The following is a 25,793-nucleotide window of genomic DNA, read 5'->3' on the forward strand; positions in this document are numbered from 1 at the left end:
TGTGCGATGATGACAGGGAGAGGTGTGCGATGACGACAGGGAGAGGTGTGCGATGACGACAGGGAGAGGTGTGCGATGACGACAGGGAGAGGTGTGCGATGATGACAGGGAGAGGTGTGCGATGACGACAGGGAGAGGTGTGCGATGATGACAGGGAGAGGTGTGCGATGATGACAGGGAGAGGTGTGCGATGACGACAGGGAGAGGTGTGCGATGACGACAGGGAGAGGTGTGCGATGACGACAGGGAGAGGTGTGCGATGATGACAGGGAGAGGTGTGCGATGATGACAGGGAGAGGTGTGCGATGATGACAGGGAGAGGTGTGCGATGATGACAGGGAGAGGTGTGCGATGATGACAGGGAGAGGTGTGCGATGACGACAGGGAGAGGTGTGCGATGACGACAGGGAGAGGTGTGCGATGACGACAGGGAGAGGTGTGCGATGACGACAGGGAGAGGTGTGCGATGATGACAGGGAGAGGTGTGCGATGATAACAGGGAGAGGTGTGCGATGACGACAGGGAGAGGTGTGCGATGACGACAGGGAGAGGTGTGCGATGAGGACAGGGAGAGGTGTGCGATGACGACAGGGAGAGGTGTGCGATGATGACAGGGAGAGGTGTGCGATGATGACAGGGAGAGGTGTGCGATGAGGACAGGGAGAGGTGTGCGATGACGACAGGGAGAGGTGTGCGATGACGACAGGGAGAGGTGTGCGATGATGACAGGGAGAGGTGTGCGATGATAACAGGGAGAGGTGTGCGATGACGACAGGGAGAGGTGTGCGATGACGACAGGGAGAGGTGTGCGATGAGGACAGGGAGAGGTGTGCGATGACGACAGGGAGAGGTGTGCGATGATGACAGGGAGAGGTGTGCGATGATGACAGGGAGAGGTGTGCGATGAGGACAGGGAGAGGTGTGCGATGACGACAGGGAGAGGTGTGCGATGACGACAGGGAGAGGTGTGCGATGACGACAGGGAGAGGTGTGCGATGAGGACAGGGAGAGGTGTGCGATGACGACAGGGAGAGGTGTGCGATGATGACAGGGAGAGGTGTGCGATGATGACAGGGAGAGGTGTGCGATGAGGACAGGGAGAGGTGTGCGATGACGACAGGGAGAGGTGTGCGATGACGACAGGGAGAGGTGTGCGATGATGACAGGGAGAGGTGTGCGATGATAACAGGGAGAGGTGTGCGATGACGACAGGGAGAGGTGTGCGATGACGACAGGGAGAGGTGTGCGATGAGGACAGGGAGAGGTGTGCGATGACGACAGGGAGAGGTGTGCGATGATGACAGGGAGAGGTGTGCGATGATGACAGGGAGAGGTGTGCGATGAGGACAGGGAGAGGTGTGCGATGACGACAGGGAGAGGTGTGCGATGACGACAGGGAGAGGTGTGCGATGAGGACAGGGAGAGGTGTGCGATGACGACAGGGAGAGGTGTGCGATGACGACAGGGAGAGGTGTGCGATGACGACAGGGAGAGGTGTGCGATGAGGACAGGGAGAGGTGTGCGATGACGACAGGGAGAGGTGTGCGATGACGACAGGGAGAGGTGTGCGATGACGACAGGGTGTAAAGGTTCTCTGTGCTCAAGTGATAACCTGTGGGGGCATTAGGCCACCGCTGATCACGTGCCATGAGGAGCGAGTTGAGGTGGTGTCCGAACCGTACTCTTTGGTTCTTTCGGTAAAGTCACGTAGATAGAAAATGAATAGATCACGACGTTTCGATCGCAACACAAGCAGTCGTCATCAGGTGTGAGACAAACTGCTGACGTAGGAACTCCTGGATCTCTCACCTGATGACGGTTGCTTGTGTTGCGATCGAAACGTCGTGATCTATTAATTTCCTACCTACGTGACTTTACCGAAAGAACCAAAGAGTATGGATTCCTGCAGTCACGAAAGCTTCAAATCAAGATTGTCCGTATCGTGTTGTACTGCACCGCCGTGTCATCTACACATGACGAGAAAGATGGTGAATTGCACTTTGTTTAACTAAAGCGACGAATCTGCAGCTTTGTATCGCACACGTTTTCCAAGGACCGTTTATTTATGCTGCGTTTAACCCACGGACACGGCATTATAAATAATGCATAATCAAACATTTGAGAGAGATAAAAAAAAAACTGAAACAGAAGCCAATATTTAAGTAACTGGCTGAAGCCACTCACCCAAATAAGTGATTCAATTTGTGGAATTTTTTTTAAAATAAAATTCTTTACTCAAGTTGTGTAGCTTTCCTTGGATACGAGTTCCAAAGATATTTTCTTGCCAATTATCTTTCCATTTTAACGCTTTCCAACTAAGATTGAATTTAGTTATGCGTAGGCGCTGTCCATCTGTCTGTAAATGCGTCCATAGGGAGGGGTGGGTCGGGGGCATGGCAACGTTCGTGAAGGTGGTGCAATATGAACCAAACTGTATGTGCACAATTGTGTTGCCAAACAATGTTAGAATAATCACTGGTCTCATGCTTCAAGCAAAGGGACCCACCGGGCTAGATGGCCCTTGGAATGTTCAAAGTGCAAGGTCAAGGATATAGCCTTGAGAATATATTTTAAATTACCATTAGCGTGTGTGTTATTTAAAATACAGTGCAACTTCTAAATAAAACGTGACATTATTTACATGAACAAAAATATTGAACTTGAGCGAAAAATGTTACTGAAATATCAGTTGTGAGCAGAGTGTCCGAGCTGTAAGCAGTAAAACAAGTTGAAAAATTGTAACTTTATCTCGATGCCATGTCACCTGTTCCTTATCATATTGTACTTTGTACATACACTTGCAAAGTTAAACATTGACAAAACAAGAGCCAGCCATTTTGAGTGGCCCAAGATTTGCTCTGCGTCTCTATCTCTCCTGCAAAGAGCGAGTGTCCTATTCCCCTTCCCGACTGTTCACTCCACACCTCACACTCGCACACACACACGGCGAGGCCGGGCGAGAGACATGTCTGCGGGCTACGTGTGCTCACTGTCGCCCGAACTGGTGGAGAGGGCTCGCGTGGAGCTGGGAGAAAACCCCGAGACGAGGGCGCAGGAGGTGCAGAAGCTGCGGGAGGCGCTCGGCAGCCGCCCCGACATCCCGGCCCGGACGGACGACGGCTTCCTGCTGCGGTTCCTGCGAGCCAGGAAGTTTGACCACGAGAAGACCTTCAAGTTGATAAAGAACTACTACAAGTAGCGTCTATCGCTTGCCACACACACGTACACACACACAAGATCAAAGCACTCGCTGCCATTGATGGCCATGACGGCAAACACATTGGACACACACAAACATGTGCATGGCTCTTACTGTGCCGTTGTCGTGAATGACAGTAACAAAACAATGTATACTCCGGTGGAGGGTTTTTTGTTGGTGTGCTACGTAACTCTCCGATTGTGTTTTTGGGTTTTACCCTGAAGCTCCCAGCACGTGGAGGGAAATGTCAGACATCATGCCCAAACAAAACACTGAAACACGTGTCGGAGATCATAATTCACACTTGCCAATCCTGCTAATTGAAGCAGAAGTGTGTCGATCTTTGTACATTTTTTCCAATTAATAATTTTCAAAGCTATAACCGAAACTTTTACGAAACATGTTTTGGGGGGGGGGGGGGGAACTGACGCAATTTTTTGCTTTGAAATATCGCTATGGTTTAAAAGTGTTTAAACTTGCCAGGCTGACCGATGTCATTTGTTTGATATATTTTAATGAGTAATGCATGCAATGTTTATACACTCAATTTATTTAAGTCAAACATCCTGTTTAACTCTTGTTTATTAGACTACAGCAAACATCCAATACCCCACATCGATGCGAGGGGGGAATTCCGCTGATCCTGTAATCGCGCAATGCACCACGGAGGTCAGACTTATAATCCCCCCAAAAGACGTTGATACGGATGTGGTGTCACCAATTACGAGAGGAATTATCTGCGCAATTCCATTAATCAGCAATAAAACCGCAGATTACAAGGGAGTGCGCGGCACGCGACGAGCCGCTAAATTAACCTGCCATAAATTCGTGTATTACGAGTTTCTCTGAGACCCAAATAGTGCGATTCTGTAATATGGGTGTTTGTTGAAGGATTCGATATCCAACTGTCAAAAAAAGCAAAATTCCGTCCACAAAACAAATCCAATCTCTGCAGACGTAAATCCAAAATATGGCAACAACAACAACAAGAAAAACCCGTTCACGTTTCCCTGCAGCTCCGAGTGAGCGCCGCCCCTGCTTCGCATCACGTTCTGCGGCGCGCCAAGCGTCCTCACTCCACACGGTGTGCCGCGGATTACGGGAGCAGCCGCGAATGGCCAATAATCTGTTAATTACGGGATTTTGTTTTATTACTTCGCAGATTATTTGCTTTCTGCTGCACTGTGGTGCAATTTGTAAAGGTGTAGCTGCCCCTTGTCTGACGTTGTGCGTATGCTGACGTTGTGCGTATGCTCTTCAGTTGAAATTACTACAGGCACCCTCCTTCACTGGCCACACACATACCCATACTCCTGAGATGCTGTGTTTAACACACGTCCGTGTGTGTATACAGTTACGTAACTGCCATCTCGTCTCGCTCCTCTGCGGATTCGTTTAATTTTAGGTGCCACCAGAACTGGCCAGACGTCTTCCAGGATTTCCGTCCGTCCGCCGTGAAAAAAGTCCTGGACAGCGGCTTCATCCGCGTCGTACCACAGCGCGATTCCCAGGGCAGACGCGTCATCATCCAGAATCCCGGTGAGCGGGGACGCTGCCACCCACTCTCACCACCGCCTGGCAGCTCCTGCCGAGAAGATGTGCACGGAGACTCGCATCTTCTGCTGGGCCGGCAGCAACCCGTGCTGGTCCTGCAGCCCAGTATGGATGTCACATTGTTCAAAGGAGTTCAATTAGAGTTGGAAAAGCAAGCTGCGCGCTGGCTCAAAGGCCTAATACCAAGTCAGAGCCCACCGTTGGTACTGCTGCCATCCTGGGTTTGGATTGAGGCAGCTGCTCTTGCCTTCACCACTATCAAGAGTTCCTCATAATGGAGGTTTTTTTTTGGGTTAGATCGCGTAAATATATAAATGTGTCGTTAAACCCGCCACCACCCGACACAGCCAACTAGTAAGGGTTGTCACATAAACAGAACGTGGCCAATTCGTCACTAGTACAGCACTAACCGGTGTGTTGGAGAGCCAAGCCACAACATTTACAATCTCAACATTTACAATCTCAGATTGTAAATGTTGTGGCTTGGCTCTCCAACACACCGGTTAGTGCTGCACTAGTGACGAATTGGCACATTCTGTTTACGTGAAAAGCCTTACTAGTTGGCTGTGTCGGGTGGTGGCGAGTTTAACAACACATTTATATATTTACGCGATCTAACCCAAAAAAACCTCTATTATGGATGATATTGGTCGCGAAAGTCTACGCTTTAAACTAAGTTCCTCAGAGATTTCTTAGATTGTAAGCCTGATCAGGAAGGGAGAGGTTATGTAACATAGCTAACCAGTCAAAACTCGTCTTCGAATACTGTTCCAACCACACCACCGTGCCACTCTTGAACAATAGTGTGACTGCTACCTATGTTCTTCCTCTAATCGTGACATTAGTTCAGCACACGTGAGATCCTAGTTACATTGAAGACACCGATCCTTTTTGCGCCTCTCTTCGCGTCCTCGTGCAAGCACAAACGCACGCTCTCGCTCTGACGTTTGGTTTCCAACAGGAAAGTGGAACCCTTCGACGACTCCCATCATTGATAATCTCAGAGCGATGTACATGACGCTGGAGCTGCTGCTCCAGTCGGAGGAGACGCAGGTGAACGGGATCGTCCTCCTAGGAGACTACAAGGGCTTGGGCCTTGCCCAGGTGACCAACTTCAGCCCATATTTTGTGAAGCGTATGACCACAGTGCTGCAGGTAAGGCACACCTAATGCTCTTCATGTGACATGTATCACTTTCCAAATGAAAGAAAAGGTTGGGATATACAATCGTATAATCCATTATGGTACTCTGATGTTTATCAGTTTGATTAAACCAATAAATGGATAATACAAAAATGTTGGGGGAAAAGTCTCAGCTCTGTTGCATGTGTCCCGCTGGACAGGAGATGACGGACGGAGATTGGTGAAGTGATCCGCATCATCTGCCGTGTCACGCAGAGTGTGGCTGGTGGGGGTATGGGGTGGCTACCATGTTTAAAGAGCCCCAAGTGATCAAACTGAAACAATTAGTGGATTACAAGTTTGTATTTGTTATATGGCTCGTTGTTCCAGCTGTAATCAAAAGAATGAGTTTTAGCATCGGTCGTGTATACCACGTGGCTAAAAATGTCAAAGTCCGCTCCACCTTGGGGTGTTGACATTTATAGTTTGGAAGTTGCCATTATGACATCGACTATTGCATAGCCAACTTTTTTTCTTTCTCACATGAGCCATATACTCACCACTTACCAAACAGGCTCTCATTCATTTGTATGAATCAGCATTATATTTGGTGAATATTTAATTACAGTATGAGAATACTCAACCTTACCTATGATTTACTGTACTGTAATCGCGTCGCTGTAATTGTGCGCTTGATGTCTTAGTTACATTCCGAATTCATACAAACTGGCATTGTGCTTTGCCTACAGGATGCCTTCCCGATGCGGATTAAAGAACAGAACAGCATTAATGAACCGGTCATATTCAAGGCCGTATTTGCGATGATAAAACCATTTCTCAAGGAAAAAATGAGAAAACGGGTAAGCCTTAACCTGGTATGATTGTGATCACATGATGCAAGTTTCACGGGGCAACATCATTCACATTTAAGGGGGGCGGCTAGCATCAGTGGTGAGTGATATCTGGACTCGTCCTGGGTACACCCCCCCCCCCCCCATTCACGAGTAGATTTGCGGTAGTTTGTGGTACTCTGTGATCATGAGCAGGACCGATGTTTATACTGTTAGGTAGAGAGTGATGGACAGGTTGAAGAAACTTGCATTTTGTTTTAACTATAAATGTGCAGCAAATGTCATGATGAGGCTGAAGAGATAATTACTGGAAGCCTAACTTTGTATGCAGCATCCAGCATACCCCCTGGCTGGCTGCCTGCACTTGTCATAACTAATGACGCTTTAACGCCAGTATTCTCATATTTACAAAAGGGCAATGAGTAATGCCGCAAAAAACCGACGTTAATCAACCGAACGACTAAACACTGCGTCCAGTAATTCGGCCGGTGTGGAGAGTGTCTGAAACTCGTTAAAAAAAAGAGAAATTAAAATGTTGAGGTTGATAACAATACGCGGTCTTATAATGGGGCAACTGTTTTAGTTTACCCGTGTGCATGACCACATAATCCGGAATGACAGTACTTGGAATGGGCGACTAACATGCGTAAAGCTGGTGGAGTCGGTGGTGTGCGCATTGGAGGGCAGTGCAGACAATGTGTCGTTGTTGTTGTTCTGGACCGTTTAAATAACCCTCACTGTACGGCATGGGAAGGCCTTCATCCAGCAGTGGATGGACAAATGGGCTGTGCATGTAAAGGTGCAGCCTTCCAATTGCTAGGGTAGCCACTGCTGGCAGAAGAGCCTGCATTAGTGGGAGCACTCGAGGCAGCCCCTCAGGGGAACATCACTCCCAGCTCTTCTAAGCTGCTCTGATGTCTTGAAGAGGTGAGAATGCCGAAACTTTACCCCGCCACACACGAGCCGCCGATCTACTGTGGTGTACCAACAAACACTGCTCGGTGGACACACAGGGGGCGCATTTAAGAATATTGCGCTATTGTTTCCTGTGGTTTGCAAGCCCAGTGCGCCGACCATTCCACCACGGCAGATCCCCTCGACGTGCACACGTTCGTGTTTTCTTTGCAGATGAACTTCCACGGCTCGGACTTCCTGTCGCTGCACAAGAAGATGTCTCCGGATCTGCTGCCAGCGGAGTACGGGGGCACTGCGCCCGCGATCACCACCGACACCTGGACCCAGACGCTGCTCGCTGCAGAGCCCTACTTCCTCGAGACGTTTGGAAATATCTCCTTCACCAAGGCCGAGTCGCCCGACGACGTCCTCACGGCCGATGAGAAGAAGCTGCAGGAGGATCTGAACCGCGCCATCGAGGAGGCGGGGCCCGAGGAGGAGTGGACCAAGTTCTAGGTTTAGATTCAGCAAAGGAAGGCCACTCCAGGTCTGAGGTGTTTACACTCAAAAGTGCTCTTCTTAAATCGACCACTTGAATCCTTGCTACTGCATAGATTTCACGGTTGTTCTTAACAACTCTGAAGTGTCTTTGGGTTGTACCGCACGTTGTTTGGCACGATGTCCGATGTTTAGCACCACATGCTGGGAGCTTCTCTTTAGAGCTGACCATACAAATTGGCCATACTTCACTACTATTCAGTTCCTGAAGAAGCTCCCTGCACTTGCAGCGAAACGTTGGACATAGCACGACACGAGATCCAGTACAACCCGAAAACGCATCGGAGAGTTGTTCAACACAACCACACGCAAATACGCAGTAGCAAGGGTAACAGTGGTTGAATGAAGACGAGAGGGCTTGCGAGTGTACACAACTGGGAGCAAGTGGGCAATTGCGGTGCGTCCTCGAGATACTGGGTTAATTCAAACGAGGGGTGCCTCGGTATACAAGTTTTATTGCAATAAAATAAAAACCCGTTAATTCCATTAATAGGAAAGTCCGATTTATAACACGCACATAATTTGTGCAGCAAATCGATAACACACGTCCGAGCTCCGGGTAAAAGCTTAATCGTCACTTGAGAGCTCTTCTGTACACGTGTCTTTAGCTGCCTCTTGATGACTGTGGTAGGCCGCCCGTTGCATCTCACCGCAAGAAGGACGCTCATTCCGCACGTGGGGAGGGAGACGGTGAAGCGATGTTCCGTGAGCTCGGCATTTTGCGCCGGCGACGGCATCGACTTCTGTTAGCGAGTGAGGTGCTCTGCTTTGGATGTTTCATTGCCATCCAAATGATCCATATTTTGTTCAATTATCTTCCCACTCGAGGCCTTGCCAACAGGGGGCTCTGAGGAGTGGAGGTATTATTCTGCTGTGTTCCATCTTACAGCATCAGATCACATCCCGCTTGTACGGTATACACCTCAACAGAGTTACATTCCAGGGCTGACACGAGTACCCACACGGTTATATAGAGGCGGATTTCACGTCGATTGACACTAATTGTCCCCCTCCTACATATTCATCAAGATGTCATGAAATAAAAAAAATTGTGTACAACTTTTTGTTTCAACATCCTTGCATAGCTTCTGTAAACCATATCGGTGTGCTCCCCACGACGATACGAGCAATTAAAACGTTTTTAATCCTAAATGGCTTCGGCAGGGCAACGCCTCGACACGAGCGCGTGAGCGCCGAGACGTGTGAAGGAGTTCCAGGCGGGTGAGCCTTGAACTTCGTCTCTTCAGGCAGCCCGAATCCCCTTTCATCCGCTCCTTTTATTCTCTTCCCCGTACTCTTTTCTGGAACTTCCCATGCCTCTCCACCAATTCATTTCATTTCTCCCAACCGACCCCTCGTTTCCATGTTAGTTTTCCCCGATGACCAATCCGATGTTCGGCATTCTCCACCTCCAACTCCGATGGTGTGCCTTACGCCGGCACCCCCCGATAGCAATACGACTCGAGCTTGTTATTCTAGCTCACAAGCCTGTTAAGACTCGGCGAGTGCATATTTGTTCCCTCATCAGGTTTGCCTCTCTGCGAGAGAATCCACGCGTTCTCGTGTGCCGAGCCACACCGCCAACTGGCGAATCGCATCGACTTCTTTGCGAAAACGCCGCACGGCGACTCCGAGATGTTGCGCTCCGCGACTTTTTTGATCTCCTGCCCTCGCCTGAATCTGCCGTCAGTCCTCTGTTCGTTATGGTGGCCGGCTGGAGTGAACGAGCACAGTAAACGTTGAAGCGCACTCTACGAGAATGATACAACATGCACAGTGGAAGCATTTGTAGTTTAGGATGTTACGGAAAATGGACTGAAACAGCCGTGCACAACAGCAGCCTGTGCCACGGCTTGGCAAAGTGTCGGGCCCTCGAACTTGGCTACAGCTGAGCTTGCTTCATTTAAATAAACCGAACAATATCTGTTGTAATCTGCGCACACACGCACACACATTTCATTGTAAGTATTCTGTGCATATAATAATAGGCTTTGATTCGCCATGCGAGAGTACAAAAAACAAGACTCAATACATCCATCACGAACAGCGGTCGCAAAAGACGCCAGACAAAGTGTCAGCAGGGATTACCCTTGAGACTCGGGGTTTATCACGATGTTGAGGGTCTCACGGCCGTGCAATGAATTCCCACGTTTGTTGTTGTTGTTGTTTACCTGTGGTAAGTAACACACACACAGCCCGATGCACTGCGGTGCACGGGCTGCTGCTGCTGCTGCCCAGGGCTCACGCCTTGCTACGTGAGGAGGGGCAGCTCCAGAGTTATCTTTACTCTCTCGACGGAACAAGCGGCAAACTAGAATCTCAGCGACTCAAGGTGAGTATTATCACTTCATTTACTGCGGGGGCGTGGTGTGTGTTAGCCTCCTATTGCTGCTGTAAAAATTAAACATCATTTAGTAGCCACCCCATCTCTCACTCTTCTCGTATCTCACGTTATTGGATATCCATATAAATCCCTTGGGATTTTCCCGATGTTTTTCAGGAGGGGAGGTATCAAAGCACGTTGAACTTCTTTCGCACCGTACGTAGCCAACGGTGCTGATCGGTGGTGATTTGAATGGACACGGGTTGACGTGTAGGCTATTGAGAGGCAAACAACACACACACACTGTGAAATACGCGACGTTTCAGAGGCAATGGATCTTATTCACAACACATCAGTACGACTTTACAACATCATGTAACATGTAGACAAAGGTCCCCCGTATAGCCTAAATAGACTGCTGGGACAAGTGCTGTTAGCGAGCACCTATGAAGGCCGGAACGGCACACGAGGGGTGGGTGGCCAACACCACGCCCGGCCGCCTTTGTCTCCCTAGTGGTGATGTGTACACACCGACTTTGAGGCTGAGTCGACGTGCGCAGATAACACACGCACAAACCCGATATGTTTGAAACAGAACGTGCAGTCTGGCAACAACCCACGGTGCAGACGTAGAGGTGGTGGGGTGTTGTGCGCGTGCGTGTGACATCACGTTGACATTGCAACTACTCCGACTGCTGTGCCCCTCTAAGAGCGCACAACACCCACACACACAACCACCACCACCACACACCGCACACGCTTCCGTCTCGCACTCTCGTCACTCGCAGCTGTCCCCGCTCCACACTCTACACTACACACTCTACACTACACACTCTACACTACACACTCTACACTACACACTCAGTACGTACACACTTAGTACGTACACACACAGACGCAGCACACACTCAGTACGTACACACTCAGTACGTACACACACACGCAGCACACACTCAGTACGTACACACTCAGTACGTACACACACGCAGCACACACTCAGTAGGTACGTACACATCACACACACGCGCAGCACACACACACTCAGTAGGTACACACACACAGTGCACACATCACACACACGCGCAGCACACACACACTCAGTAGGTACACACACACAGTGCACACATCACACACACGCGCAGCACACACGCACTCAGTAGGTACACACACACAGTGCACACATCACACACACACGCAGCACACACTCAGTAGGTACGTACACATCACACACACGCGCAGCACACACGCACTCAGTAGGTACACACACACAGTGCACACACACGCGCAGCACACACGCACTCAGTAGGTACACACACACAGTGCACACATCACACACACGCGCAGCACACACACAGCGATGGCAGGGGGCTACGTGTGCTCGCTGTCGCCCGAGCTGGTGGAGAGGGCTCGCGTGGAGCTGGGAGAAAACCCCGAGACGAGGGCGCAGGAGGTGCAGAAGCTGCGGGAGGCGCTCGGCAGCCGCCCCGACATCCCGGCCCGGACGGACGACGGGTTCCTGCTGCGGTTCCTGCGAGCCAGGAAGTTTGACCACGAGAAGAGCTTCAAGCTCCTGGAGAGCTACTACAAGTAGCTCGGCACACACACAGTGCCGTCATTGACACTCTGACACACACACACAGTGCGGCCACTGACACTCCGACACACACACACAGTGCCGTCATTGACACTCTGACACACACACACAGTGCGGCCACTGACACTCCGACACACACACACAGTGCCGTCATTGACACTCTGACACACACACACAGTGCGGCCACTGACACTCCGACACACACACAGTGCCGTCATTGACACTCTGAAACACACACACAGTGCGGCCACTGACACTCCGACACACACACAGTGCCGTCATTGACACTCTGACACACACACACAGTGCCGTCATTGACACTCCGACACACACACAGCGCGGCCACTGACACTCCGACACACACACAGTGCCGTCATTGACACTCTGACACACACACAGTGCCGTCATTGACACTCTGACACACACACAGTGCCGTCATTGACACTCTGACACACACACACAGTGCGGCCACTGACACTCCGACACACACACAGCGCGGCCACTGACACTCCGACACACACACAGTGCCGTCATTGACACTCTGACACACACACACAGTGCCGTCATTGACACTCTGACACACACACACAGTGCGGCCACTGACACTCCGACACACACACAGTGCCGTCATTGACACTCTGACACACACACAGTGCCGTCATTGACACTCTGACACACACACAGTGCCGTCATTGACACTCTGACACACACACACAGTGCGGTCATTGACACTCCGACACACACACAGTGCGGCCACTGACACTCCGACACACACACACAGTGCGGCCATTGACACTCCGACACACACACAGCGCGGCCACTGACACTCCGACACACACACACACAGTGCGGCCACTGACACTCCGACACACACACACAGTGCGGCCATTGACACTCCGACACACACACAGTGCGGTCATTGACACTCCAACACACACACACAGTGCCGTCATTGACACTCCGACACACACACAGTGCGGCCACTGACACTCCGACACACACACAGCGCGGCCACTGACACTCCGACACACACACAGCGCGGCCATTGACACTCCAACACACAAACAAAGTGCCGTCATTGACACTCCGACACACACACACAGTGTGGCCACTGACACTCCGACATACACACAGTGCGGCCATTGACACTCCGACATACACACAGTGCGGCCATTGACACTCCGACACACACACAGCGCGGCCACTGACACTCCGACACACACACACACAGTGCGGTCATTGACACTCCGACATACACACAGTGCGGTCATTGACACTCCGACACACACACAGCGCGGCCACTGACACTCCAACACACACACAGTGCGGTCATTGACACTCCGACACACACACACACAGTACGGCTATTGACACTCCGACATACACACAGTGCGGCCACTGACACTCCGACATACACACAGTGCGGCCACTGACACTCCGACACACACACAGTGCGGTCATTGACACTCCAACACACACACACAGTGCCGTCATTAACACTCCGACACACACACACAGTGTGGCCACTGACACTCCGACATACACACAGTGCGGCCATTGACACTCCGACACACACACACAGTGCCGTCATTAACACTCCGACACACACACACAGTGTGGCCACTGACACTCCGACATACACACAGTGCTGCCATTGACACTCCGACATACACACAGTGCGGCCATTGACACTCCGACACACACACACAGCGCGGCCATTGACACTCCGACACACACACAGTGCGGTCATTGACACTCCGACATACACACAGTGCGGCCATTGACACTCCGACACACATTCACAGCGCGGTCATTGACACTCCGACACATACACACAGTGCGGCCATTGACACTTCGACACACATTCACAGCGCGGCCATTGACACTCCGACATACACACAGTGCGGCCATTGACACTCCGACACACACACACACACAGTGCGGCCATTGACACTCCGACACACACACAGTGCGGCCATTGACACTCCGACATACACACACAGTGCGGCCATTGACACTCCGACACACACACACAGTGCAGCCATTGACACTCCGACACACACACACAGTGCGGCCATTGACACTCCGACACACACACAGTGCGGCCATTGACACTCCGACACACACACACACACAGTGCGGCCATTGACACTCCGACATACACACACAGTGCGGCCATTGACACTCCGACACACACACACAGTGCGGCCATTGATACTCCGACACACACACACAGTGCGGCCATTGACACTCCGACACACACACAGTGCGGCCATTGACACTCCGACACACACACAGTGCGGCCATTGACACTCCGACACACACACACACAGTGCGGGCACTGACACTCCGACACACATTCACAGCGCGGTCATTGACACTCCGACACATACACACAGTGCGGCCATTGACACTCCGACACACATTCACAGCGCGGCCATTGACACTCCGACATACACACAGTGCGGCCATTGACACTCCGACACACACACACACACAGTGCGGCCATTGACACTCCGACACACACACACAGTGCGGCCATTGACACTCCGACATACACACACAGTGCGGCCATTGACACTCCGACACACACACACAGTGCAGCCATTGACACTCCGACACACACACACAGTGCGGCCATTGACACTCCGACACACACACAGTGCGGCCATTGACACTCCGACACACACACACACACAGTGCGGCCATTGACACTCCGACATACACACACAGTGCGGCCATTGACACTCCGACACACACACACAGTGCGGCCATTGATACTCCGACACACACACACAGTGCGGCCATTGACACTCCGACACACACACAGTGCGGCCATTGACACTCCGACATACACACAGTGCGGCCATTGACACTCCGACACACACACAGCGCGGCCACTGACACTCCGACACACACACACACAGTGCGGTCATTGACACTCCGACATACACACAGTGCGGCCATTGACACTCCGACATACACACAGTGCGGCCATTGACACTCCGACACACACACAGCGCGGCCACTGACACTCCGACACACACACACACAGTGCGGTCATTGACACTCCGACATACACACAGTGCGGTCATTGATACTCCGACACACACACAGCGCGGCCACTGACACTCCAACACACACACAGTGCGGTCATTGACACTCCGACACACACACACACAGTACGGCTATTGACACTCCGACATACACACAGTGCGGCCACTGACACTCCGACATACACACAGTGCGGCCACTGACACTCCGACACACACACAGTGCGGTCATTGACACTCCAACACACACACACAGTGCCGTCATTAACACTCCGACACACACACACAGTGTGGCCACTGACACTCCGACATACACACAGTGCGGCCATTGACACTCCGACATACACACAGTGCGGCCATTGACACTCCGACACACACACAGCGCGGCCACTGACACTCCGACACACACACACACAGTGCGGTCATTGACACTCCGACATACACACAGTGCGGTCATTGACACTCCGACACACACACAGCGCGGCCACTGACACTCCAACACACACACAGTGCGGTCATTGACACTCCGACACACACACACACAGTACGGCTATTGACACTCCGACATACACACAGTGCGGCCACTGACACTCCGACATACACACAGTGCGGCCACTGACACTCCGACACACACACAGTGCGGTCATTGACACTCCAACACACACACACAGTGCCGTCATTAACACTCCGACACACACACACAGTGTGGCCACTGACACTCCGACATACACACAGTGCGGCCATTGACACTCCGACACACACACACAGTGCCGTCATTAACACTCCGACACACACACACAGTGTGGCCACTGACACTCCGACATACACACAGTGCTGCCATTGACACTCCGACATACACACAGTGCGGCCATTGACACTCCGACACACACACACAGCGCGGCCATTGACACTCCGACACACACACAGTGCGGTCATTGACACTCCGACATACACACAGTGCGGCCATTGACACTCCGACACACATTCACAGCGCGGTCATTGACACTCCGACACATACACACAGTGCGGCCATTGACACTCCGACACACATTCACAGCGCGGCCATTGACACTCCGACATACACACAGTGCGGCCATTGACACTCCGACACACACACACACACAGTGCGGCCATTGACACTCCGACACACACACAGTGCGGCCATTGACACTCCGACATACACACACAGTGCGGCCATTGACACTCCGACACACACACACAGTGCAGCCATTGACACTCCGACACACACACACAGTGCGGCCATTGACACTCCGACACACACACAGTGCGGCCATTGACACTCCGACACACACACACACACAGTGCGGCCATTGACACTCCGACATACACACACAGTGCGGCCATTGACACTCCGACACACACACACAGTGCGGCCATTGATATTCCGACACACACACACAGTGCGGCCATTGACACTCCGACACACACACAGTGCGGCCATTGACACTCCGACACACACACAGTGCGGCCATTGACACTCCGACACACACACACACAGTGCGGGCACTGACACTCCGACACACATTCACAGCGCGGTCATTGACACTCCGACACATACACACAGTGCGGCCATTGACACTCCGACACACATTCACAGCGCGGCCATTGACACTCCGACATACACACAGTGCGGCCATTGACACTCCGACACACACACACACACAGTGCGGCCATTGACACTCCGACACACACACACAGTGCGGCCATTGACACTCCGACATACACACACAGTGCGGCCATTGACACTCCGACACACACACACAGTGCAGCCATTGACACTCCGACACACACACACAGTGCGGCCATTGACACTCCGACACACACACAGTGCGGCCATTGACACTCCGACACACACACACACACAGTGCGGCCATTGACACTCCGACATACACACACAGTGCGGCCATTGACACTCCGACACACACACACAGTGCGGCCATTGATACTCCGACACACACACACAGTGCGGCCATTGACACTCCGACACACACACAGTGCGGCCATTGACACTCCGACACACACACAGTGCGGCCATTGACACTCCGACACACACACACACAGTGCGGGCACTGACACTCCTACACACACACAGTGCGGCCATTGACACTCCGACACACACACACAGTGCGGGCACTGACACTCCGACACACACACACGCGGCCCCCTGCTGTACCATTGTCACAATGGCAAGAGCCACACACACAATGACAAAGGCACCCGGGCAGGCTTTAACAGACTGTTGGGCGAAAGTGATGTAAGCGAAGATTTATGAAGACTGGTACGGCACGCGAGGGGTGGCCAACTGCCGGCCGCCTTTGTCTCCCCCAGTGCTGATGTTTTACGCACACCGCAACTGGTACTCATTTGAGGCTGAGTAGACGTAGGGGAGCCCAGGATCGGTTCAGATAATCGTCACTGATGTTGGCCGTGAGCGTGAATCGAACCCGCTCGCACGCGTGCCCCCGCGAGGCTGACGAACTCTTAACGCATTCACACTTCCAGAGCTAACCATGTCCCGCTTTGCAACATTTTTGGGAAAACATTTTTTTTTTACGGGATGTGTTTTTAGTCCGGTTTAAAATCGGCAGCCTCTCGTTTGAAGAAGGGTCATCGCCCGAAACCTCGCAGAGTACATATTTGGCATGTGTTGTTGCTAAATACAGTTGGTTTCGCAAGTATGAAGTTGTCTTTAAAAAAGACCGCTTGCTTTAACAAACCTTGCAACAACGCGTGTGTACAGGACACCTGAGTTAAAGGGCTGCACGTCGTATTGTTGGCAAGCTTGACATCCCTTGTAATGACTAACGGGGCAATGCAGACAGCGTTTTAAACACAAGTTAAATCACATTTGGTCGCCACTTGTTTTAAAAAGTTTGCAACGCGTGAAGGTTGAGGTTGCCCTTGCGTGGACATTGCCTGGGTGGTTGGAGGGTGCAGGCGTGTACAGTGATCGTGTTTGCACTGCCCTTCAGTGTAAGCTGAAGGCTTTGCGAGGATAGTAAACTACGGTCATGAAGTTGTAAAACTTACGGACTTTGTGTGAACTCACAATGCAGCGTCACACCACAAGGAAGACTTGTGCAGCTCTTTTCTGCAGTGAGAGGGCAAAGGTTGCCAACTCTCTCACTGAAGCTATTCCCGGGACGTTTTTATTCCTATTCATTTATTTTCTTATGATACTCTCTTATTAAAATCTCCCGAATTGCTTTCAATAGTCACTTGAAGATCGATGCCAATTCCGGTCGATTCTCTGCCAATCCGGGAGGGTGGCATACCCCAGTTATAGGGCCTCGCCACGCCGTGCGCGTCACGAGGTTATGTTTGACTATAGCTCACCGTGGCAGTGAGTGAAGACAGCGGGCATTGATGTGTGGGCATAGTTCAGTCCAACAATGGAATTCGCTGCACTGCCCACAGCTGGCCAAAACTCAGTCCCGTGGTAAAGTACAAACCATGCACAGTACATACCACAGCAAATACAGTATGTAATATCACTATGTAACACGATTTTTGTTCCTGCGTGTTATTTTTTAATTGCTTATGCCTAAAAAGTATAGAAAATGGCTATTATTCCCCACAAACGCAAACATATTTTTTGATACACAGTGTTATTCATGGAGAGGATTATTAACTTTGCTTTTGTGTCCTGGTCACAAAAGCAAAGTTTGTGGGGAATAATAATAGCCATTTGATGTACTTTTGAGGTATAGGCAATTAGGAAATAACACTATTCAGGAACAATGTTTTTGTTACAAAGTTTTTAATGGACAGCCCCTGGTTAGTTCGTTGTTGGTGAAAGGGCTCACCGTCGAGGTTGTTTGACCCATGTGGGTTCACCACACCTCACCTTGCTGGGGAGTGCAGGTTGGTGAAGCAGGCAGAGGGCAGCACTGGCCAGTTCAGATGTCACTCGCCACTGAATCTTTTCCGTGGCGAAACTTTTAACTTATTTAACCCAGGTCGTTTTGTTCATAGCAAGAGGGCAGCACTGGCCAGTTCAGATGTCACTCGCCACTAAATGTTATCCGTGGCGAAACATTTAACTTATTTAATCCAGGTCGTTTTGTTCATAGCACCGTGTGCTAACCTCTCTCCGCCAACATGCCACCCTTGCACACATTATAGTACCACGCTTTGAATCAGCGAATAATCTTCGCGTCACGAATGTCCGTCGCGCAAATTCGTGAACTTGCGGTCTTACTCCCCTGGTGACTGCTTTTGTTCGAGGTGCCACGAGACCTGGCCAGACATCTTCCAGAACTTCCGTCCGTCCGCAGTGAAAGACTTGCTGGGCAGCGGCTTCATCCGCGTGTTGCCAGAGCGGGACTCCAAGGGCAGACGCGTCATCATCCAGAGTCCCGGTGAGAGTGGTCGCTGCTCAAGCTCTCCATTGCACTGTACCGCTTGTTGTTTGGGTCACGTCTGACATTTGGCTCCATGTGTTGGGAGCTTCTTCAAGTACTGAGTGTTCATTTAACTTGTCCGACACGCACGCCAAAAATCGTGGAATGGCCCAACTGTTAGGTATATGCATGGCACCTCCGGTTGACTACGTACAGTGTGAAAGAAGTTCAACATACAGTACATAGAGTGGTTGCGGCGTTTGCCATTTGTTGCAGTGGTTTGCGGTTCAAACCCACGGCCGCCAGTTTACTCCTACCGGTGCATTAACCGTGAAAACACATGCCTGTATTTCACAGTGGGTGTTAAAGATCTCGTGATGTTATTCTAAAAATAGTAGGCTATGTGTGACGACGTCATGGTCCAAATTTGAATACATATTTGCAATTGATAAAAATGGGAAATCCATAGCAATCGCTCTCTGCTCCTAAAACTTATCAGAACCCTCCTGATGAACAGTCGAGACTCTGTGAAGCTTTCCTCACTACTGTAATAACAATAATAACACACAGCTATGGCACGAGGTTAATCACGTCCATGTACTCTATGGGAACTATGGGAACCTCATTTGCCAGTAAAAATATGATGGCGTCACCAGATGGCGTCATCTGGTCCAACACCATGTGAGACTAGGCTCTAAGGAAAGCTGTCTCGGGTGTGGACCAATCAACTTCAAGGACAGTGCACATTATCAGAGTTATGTTCTTTTGTTTGTATTATGACTGCAGGTATTGCGGTCTATGCAAACATGACTCCTTGTAAAAAGGTGTCAGTTTTGTTGCCAGATAGAAGGGTAAAAAACCAATTATCACGTCCATGTAAATTTGAACAGGAAAGTGGAATCCTTCGGTGACTCCCATGATGGACAATATCCGAGCGATGTACATGACCATGGAGCTGCTGATTCAGTCCGAGGAGACGCAGGTGAACGGGATCACCATCCTAGCAGACCACAAGGGCATGCGCCTCGCCCACGTCTCCAACTTCACCCCTTCTCTTATGAAGAAAATAACCACAGTGATGCAGGTACGTTACGGTGGAAGGCACACTAGGGAAGAAAAAAATCACGCCTAGATCCGACTAACCCTCATCCTTTCGCGCCAAAAGTCGTGTCACGTGGTCTCGTGCACAGCACTGTCATTATCACGGCGACAGTTTGCAATCGTACGTAATGTTAATGATCTAAAAAAGGTAAAGAAATTGTCCTTACAAATCTCAACGAACAAACACCTCTCATCCAAAACTCATGTCTACTATATACTTAAATGAATTTGCAGTCACTTATGCATATTTACATATTTGGGGACAGCTGCGGTGCAGTGGTTAATGCACTGTGTTATGAATACTCTAAGCCGAGTTCCATTTCTGGCCACGGCTACCATCAGTGGCACGTGCTGTCTGAATGAGACTTTGGCAGAACCTCACCAAACCAGCATTGACCAGTGTGCTGAAGTATTGTCAAATAGCCCTCTCGACTAACAGTGCATGTGGAAGGCCATCATCCAGCAGTAGATTGACAAAGGTCTGTGAGTTACTGTTACATTTAAATAACATTTGTATTCACTTGTGTCTGTACATCGGGTTGTGGCCATTATTACACCGAATTTCAATGAGTCTAAAAACACAGTGTTTTTTTTCTATTCATGTTTCTGTTTGATCTTTGTTTGTGCGTTTTTTTTTCTTCCAGGATGCATTTCCAATACGAATAAAGGGACACAATACGATTAATGAGCCATCGATATTCAAAGCCATGTTCGCCTTGATGAAGCCCTTTTTGAAGGAGAAGATGCGAAAGCGGGTGCGCATTATTTAATCACTTTGTTGACACTGATAATATGTGGATGTTGAATCAGCATTCAAATACCTTGTACTAATTGTGTAGGTTTTTGTGATCGCAGCACATGAGAGTTTTAAGTGGAATATTTGTTTTATATAGAAATAAACACCGGTGGTTTGCTGCTGTCTGCACTGTACACTTAAGTACACCATTCGATGGCTGCTATAGTTGGCACAAATTATCTGCACTTTAAAATTGTCTGACAGAGTGGCAGAGTGCCAGAGGCCTTGATTCACAGCCAAAAAGGACATGAATTCAAATCCCACTTTTGGGGTAAAGTCAGCCCATCCTCTTCTTGGTTCTTTCGGTAAAGTCACGTGACTTTACCGAAAGAACCAAGAAGATGAATCCCTGCAGTCACGAAAGCTTTAAATCGAAATTCAGCCCATCCTCTCTTAGTGGTGGATACAATGTTCACTACTTTTTGGAGGGACTGCCTCTCATCATGGGACCGTTGCTTATGGAAAATGAAATGAGCATCATAATGCTCTTTCGGGCAGATAGTCACTTTGATTTCATGGTAAAAGACTAATCATAATGTTTTGATTTATTTTTGCCTTTTCTATTTACCCAGTTGTATTCCAATTGTGCTTTTTTGCATCACGTTACCGGCCGAAGAAATTTCTCTGACACATCACCTTGTGTCCGATAATTGTCTTGGAAGATGACATCATAGAACTACTTCTGAAGTTACCTGAATAGACCTCTCTATACAAACTAGGGGCACGCCTTTTCTGTGCCCTGAGTACAGAATTCATATTAGCATGTCAATCAAGCCTCGTATGTTTTCAAATTCTCAGAATTGAAATAATCCAAACCCAGTGAAACACAAAATGTAACACTACGAGGTTGTATGTAGGGTCATCGGTGACTGGGCTGAGATCAATTCACTCCACTAGGCACCTAAATCTCATTTAAACTCAGCACCTCAGCAGTGTTAGCTGGCTCAGTCTTTCTGACAAGCTATGACTACAATATAATTTGGGTTCTAAAATGCACTTTCGTGTGCGACCATATTTGTATAACTTTATTGACACCGGGCACCAGTTTGGGATGCATCTTACTTTCCAGAGCGTCTTAATAATCATAATTTCAACTTCTAATGCGCCACACCATCTTTGCTCACTCTCGTATAGAGAGAACAACTCAGAGGCCCAATGAACAACAGATAAGTAGGAAAGGCAGCCACGCAGTCAGCTGGTGCCAAACTCCCATCCAAGCTCTGTGGTCCTCTATTTATTAAGGTGTTATTGGCCAAGTCACGCGTGTTTACACGTGGGAGGATATCGGAGAGCCGGAAGAAAACTCACGCGTGCAAGGGGGAAACACTATCTGATAACAGGTGGAACAGATTGGAGTCCACATTGTTTCTGTAATGCCTTTTGGAAAGCCAGGGTATGGCACCTCGACGAGCATTTAAGAACATTTGTACGATCCACCAACTCTCACTGCCTCCACGGTGCTGCATTGCAGGCGCGTGCGTCTCCACCATCACCTGGGTAAAATGTGAATAATAAAGTTGTCACCCTTGAACCTTCCAGCCGCACCTAAGCGGTCGTTTTAAAAAAAAAAATTGTTGCAGATGATGTTCCACGGCACGAACTTCCTGTCGCTGCACAAGCAACTCTCTCCCGACATCCTGCCAGCAGAGTACGGGGGCACGGCGCCCGGGATCTCCGCCGACACCTGGGCGCAGGAGCTGCTCGCCGCCGAGCCTTACTTCCTCGAGGCGTTTGGAGGCATCGTCTTCAAGAAGGATTTGCCCGCGGAGGTCGTCACGGACGAGGATAAGAAGCTGCAGGAAGATTTCAGGCGGGTCATTGAGGAGGTGGAGCCCGACGAGGAGTGGACCAAGCTATAGGTCGCCTGCACTCGCGTCCGGCCTGAGGGCCTGCACCTCGAGCCAATCAGAAAGAAGTACACGATTGTTTAAGCGATTGATTATTTAATCTAATGGTTCAATTAATTACTGTTGAGAAAATAAGAAAATATTCGGGGGACGGGGGGGGAGTGTCATCTGTGTTCTCACATTGTGCCGCTGGACTGGAGGTGATGGGTGGGAGTCACCAGGATCATCATCAGCCGCATAATGCTGAACATGGCTTGTAGGGAGTTTCCTGTCTTCATTTTTAAAGGTGGCAATTAATAAACTACTAAAAGTCGATAACAAGTTCTAGTCGATCGATCGTCAGTGTTTCTATGTTAAAAAGACTTCGCCCACGTGAGGCCAAGAGAGAGCATTAGATAATATAGGAGACACACATCACTGTTGTTGATGCCATGAGGGGCTGGATGGCTTTTCTTACATCTGCCCTCTGCTGGCAACAGTTGGTGGTGTCACTTGTAGAGACGCACGGTCCTGTGAACTGCGTACGCAATTGCTGCACGATGTCACCTGTTGAAGTTTATCGAAGAGTCATCGTTATTTGGGGTTTCTTGTCAAGTCGTGAAGGGCAGAGGCTTACTTTATAGGCATACGTCTTGTGCACCATGATGAAGAAATACGATATTTGTAATTGTTTTTATCATTTATATACAGCGGAGTTATATTCACAATAAAGTGTATTTCAGCAATCCATAGAACTTTATGTTTTAACATTTTGCAAACCCACACAATGTTGGAAAGTACAATTTTGTTCCAATGCTCCACGATTACCTCAAAATGACACAAGGCCTGTTTAATGTCACCAACTCAAAAATGTTGTCACCAGAGTTTCACGACTCGTCCCCACATTTAGCCAGAGTGACAAATCCAGGTACCATTTGGGACAAGGATATGATGCAGAATTATTAGCAATTCCAGGTGTGTATTCAGGATCAAGTTTTATTCTGTGTCAAAAACGTCTGAGTGTATTTTGTTCAATGAGCATTGAGGTGATGCTGATGTTCCGTTTGCAGCCCTGTAGAGCAAATGGTGTAAATCCCACATTCCTATGACAGGAGCGAGTCTCTACATAGGAAAAACACTCTTGGCTTCTCTACAATGTGGTACTTATTTTGTCTGCCCCAGAGGGAGAGATGATAGGCAGAGTCAACCCCCACCCAAGATTTGGATTTGTAACTTTCTGATGGCGAGCCGCTCGCTTTACCCCTGAGTCACCTGGCCAGGTGTTCTGCAGCGTGCGTAACTCTGCGTCATTGTCTCAGCACACATCTTATGACTTTATGTCAACCTCGTGACATTTTGGTTTTATGAGTTTGAAACGTTGGTCCTGTTGCAATAAAATATCTCTCCTGCATATTGAAGTCTCTCACTCTGAAGGGTTGTCTATTTTCTCACCAGGCACCTTGCTGTATTGTGTAGTTAAAAGACAATAGTACGCATGATGGTCGGTAACAATTAATTATTTTAATAAAGAAACTGGAAAATCAACAACAACCCAGTCTGCTTGCCGTCCATACCGCGACTGCCGACGCTGTCCCGAACGCAGGAAACGTAATTCCACCCCTTCTCACGTGGCACTCACGTGTACATTCTCTCGAGAAGTGTTGGCATTTATTGCGCCTCAATTGAATTCACATTTCACGTCTATTTGGGCATGACTGCATATGGACATCGATGCAGTGGCCCAGGTGTGGCCAAGTTTGGAGCCGCTGGGTGGTGCATGGGTTTTTTGTTTAAGGATCTGGAAGGATGGAATCAGTAAAGGAGTGGTGGTGGTGGAGACAAGGGGTAGCGTGGAAGGCGCGGGCAATAAGGTGGGGGGGTTGAGACGAGGCGATACAACGCGGTGTGGAGCCGGGGTGCGGGGCTCTGAGTTTTGGTCGAGTCTTGCACATGCAGCCCGAGCTGTCCTCGGTCCCACCGGTAGAGGTCTAAACGTCGACGGGTACCCTATCTACCTGTCGCACAAAGGCCCTCACTGTCCGGTTACGTGAAGTTACCTTCAAGTTCTGGCCGGTCGGGCCCTAAAGAAGGGAATTGTCTGGAGGTGAGTGGAGAGTGGACACTTACGTGAAGGCTTCTGGGAAGAACGCTTTGTATGTGTATTTGAATTGTCTTAATATGTGCTGGGACCATAATGTAATGGAAATTCACCGTCAGGCCGGTCACATGTTACCCATAATTCCTCGCAATAAATTAAACAATGCAGCCCTAGATTCTGGCCACCTCAGTTTAATTCCAACCACAGATAATATCAATTGCAATATCTGAAAATGTTAGTTTTGAATATAGATTTAAAAGTGCATAGCTCCAGTGGTTTCCTAACATCGGAAGGAAGAATGTTCTAGACGGTCGCAGAAGCGCATCTGAAAGCGCACGATGCAGTGGCCGTCTTTGTTCCATAGTTAGCCAAACTCCGCTGCGAGGACATGAATGTGTTGGGTGGTGGCGGACATTAAAGAAATGTTGCTGATTCAGGAGCACCCTAGGCAGGCTTCACG

At 49.7% G+C, this 25,793-nt stretch overlaps 2 protein-coding genes across 2 annotated transcripts; both read left to right on the forward strand.

Annotated features, from left to right (window-relative positions):
• The first annotated feature begins 2,752 nt into the window (after positions 1-2,752).
• Positions 2,753-8,364, forward strand: LOC144938584 (alpha-tocopherol transfer protein-like). The gene is made up of 5 exons (XM_078866557.1): positions 2,753-3,195; positions 4,605-4,738; positions 5,715-5,908; positions 6,625-6,735; positions 7,855-8,364. Exons 1-5 carry the CDS (start codon positions 2,753-2,755, stop codon positions 8,134-8,136), a joined length of 1,164 nt encoding a protein of 387 aa, XP_078722683.1. The 3' UTR covers positions 8,137-8,364.
• Positions 8,365-11,221: 2,857 nt separating this feature from the next.
• LOC144946599 (alpha-tocopherol transfer protein-like) lies at positions 11,222-24,639 on the forward strand. The gene is made up of 5 exons (XM_078875618.1): positions 11,222-12,088; positions 19,397-19,530; positions 20,403-20,596; positions 21,258-21,368; positions 22,990-24,639. The coding sequence occupies exons 1-5, from the start codon at positions 11,859-11,861 to the stop codon at positions 23,266-23,268; spliced, it is 948 nt and encodes a 315-aa protein (XP_078731744.1). The 5' UTR covers positions 11,222-11,858; the 3' UTR covers positions 23,269-24,639.
• Positions 24,640-25,793: the final 1,154 nt, after the last annotated feature.

Source organism: Lampetra fluviatilis, chromosome 2 (genome assembly GCF_964198595.1).
Source record: "Lampetra fluviatilis chromosome 2, kcLamFluv1.1, whole genome shotgun sequence".
Classification (NCBI taxonomy): domain Eukaryota; kingdom Metazoa; phylum Chordata; class Hyperoartia; order Petromyzontiformes; family Petromyzontidae; genus Lampetra; species Lampetra fluviatilis.

Coding starts and splice junctions, on each gene's coding strand:
- LOC144946599 (XM_078875618.1), top strand. CDS start 11,859: ATGGCAGGGGGCTACGTGTGCTCGCTGTCGCCCGAGCTGGTGGAGAGG. Junction 20,597..21,257: donor AAATAACCACAGTGATGCAG/GTACGTTACGGT, acceptor TTTTTCTTCCAG/GATGCATTTCCAATACGAAT. Junction 21,369..22,989: donor AGGAGAAGATGCGAAAGCGG/GTGCGCATTATT, acceptor AAATTGTTGCAG/ATGATGTTCCACGGCACGAA.
- LOC144938584 (XM_078866557.1), top strand. CDS start 2,753: ATGCCATGTCACCTGTTCCTTATCATATTGTACTTTGTACATACACTT. Junction 3,196..4,604: donor TTGATAAAGAACTACTACAA/GTAGCGTCTATC, acceptor GTTTAATTTTAG/GTGCCACCAGAACTGGCCAG. Junction 5,909..6,624: donor GTATGACCACAGTGCTGCAG/GTAAGGCACACC, acceptor CTTTGCCTACAG/GATGCCTTCCCGATGCGGAT.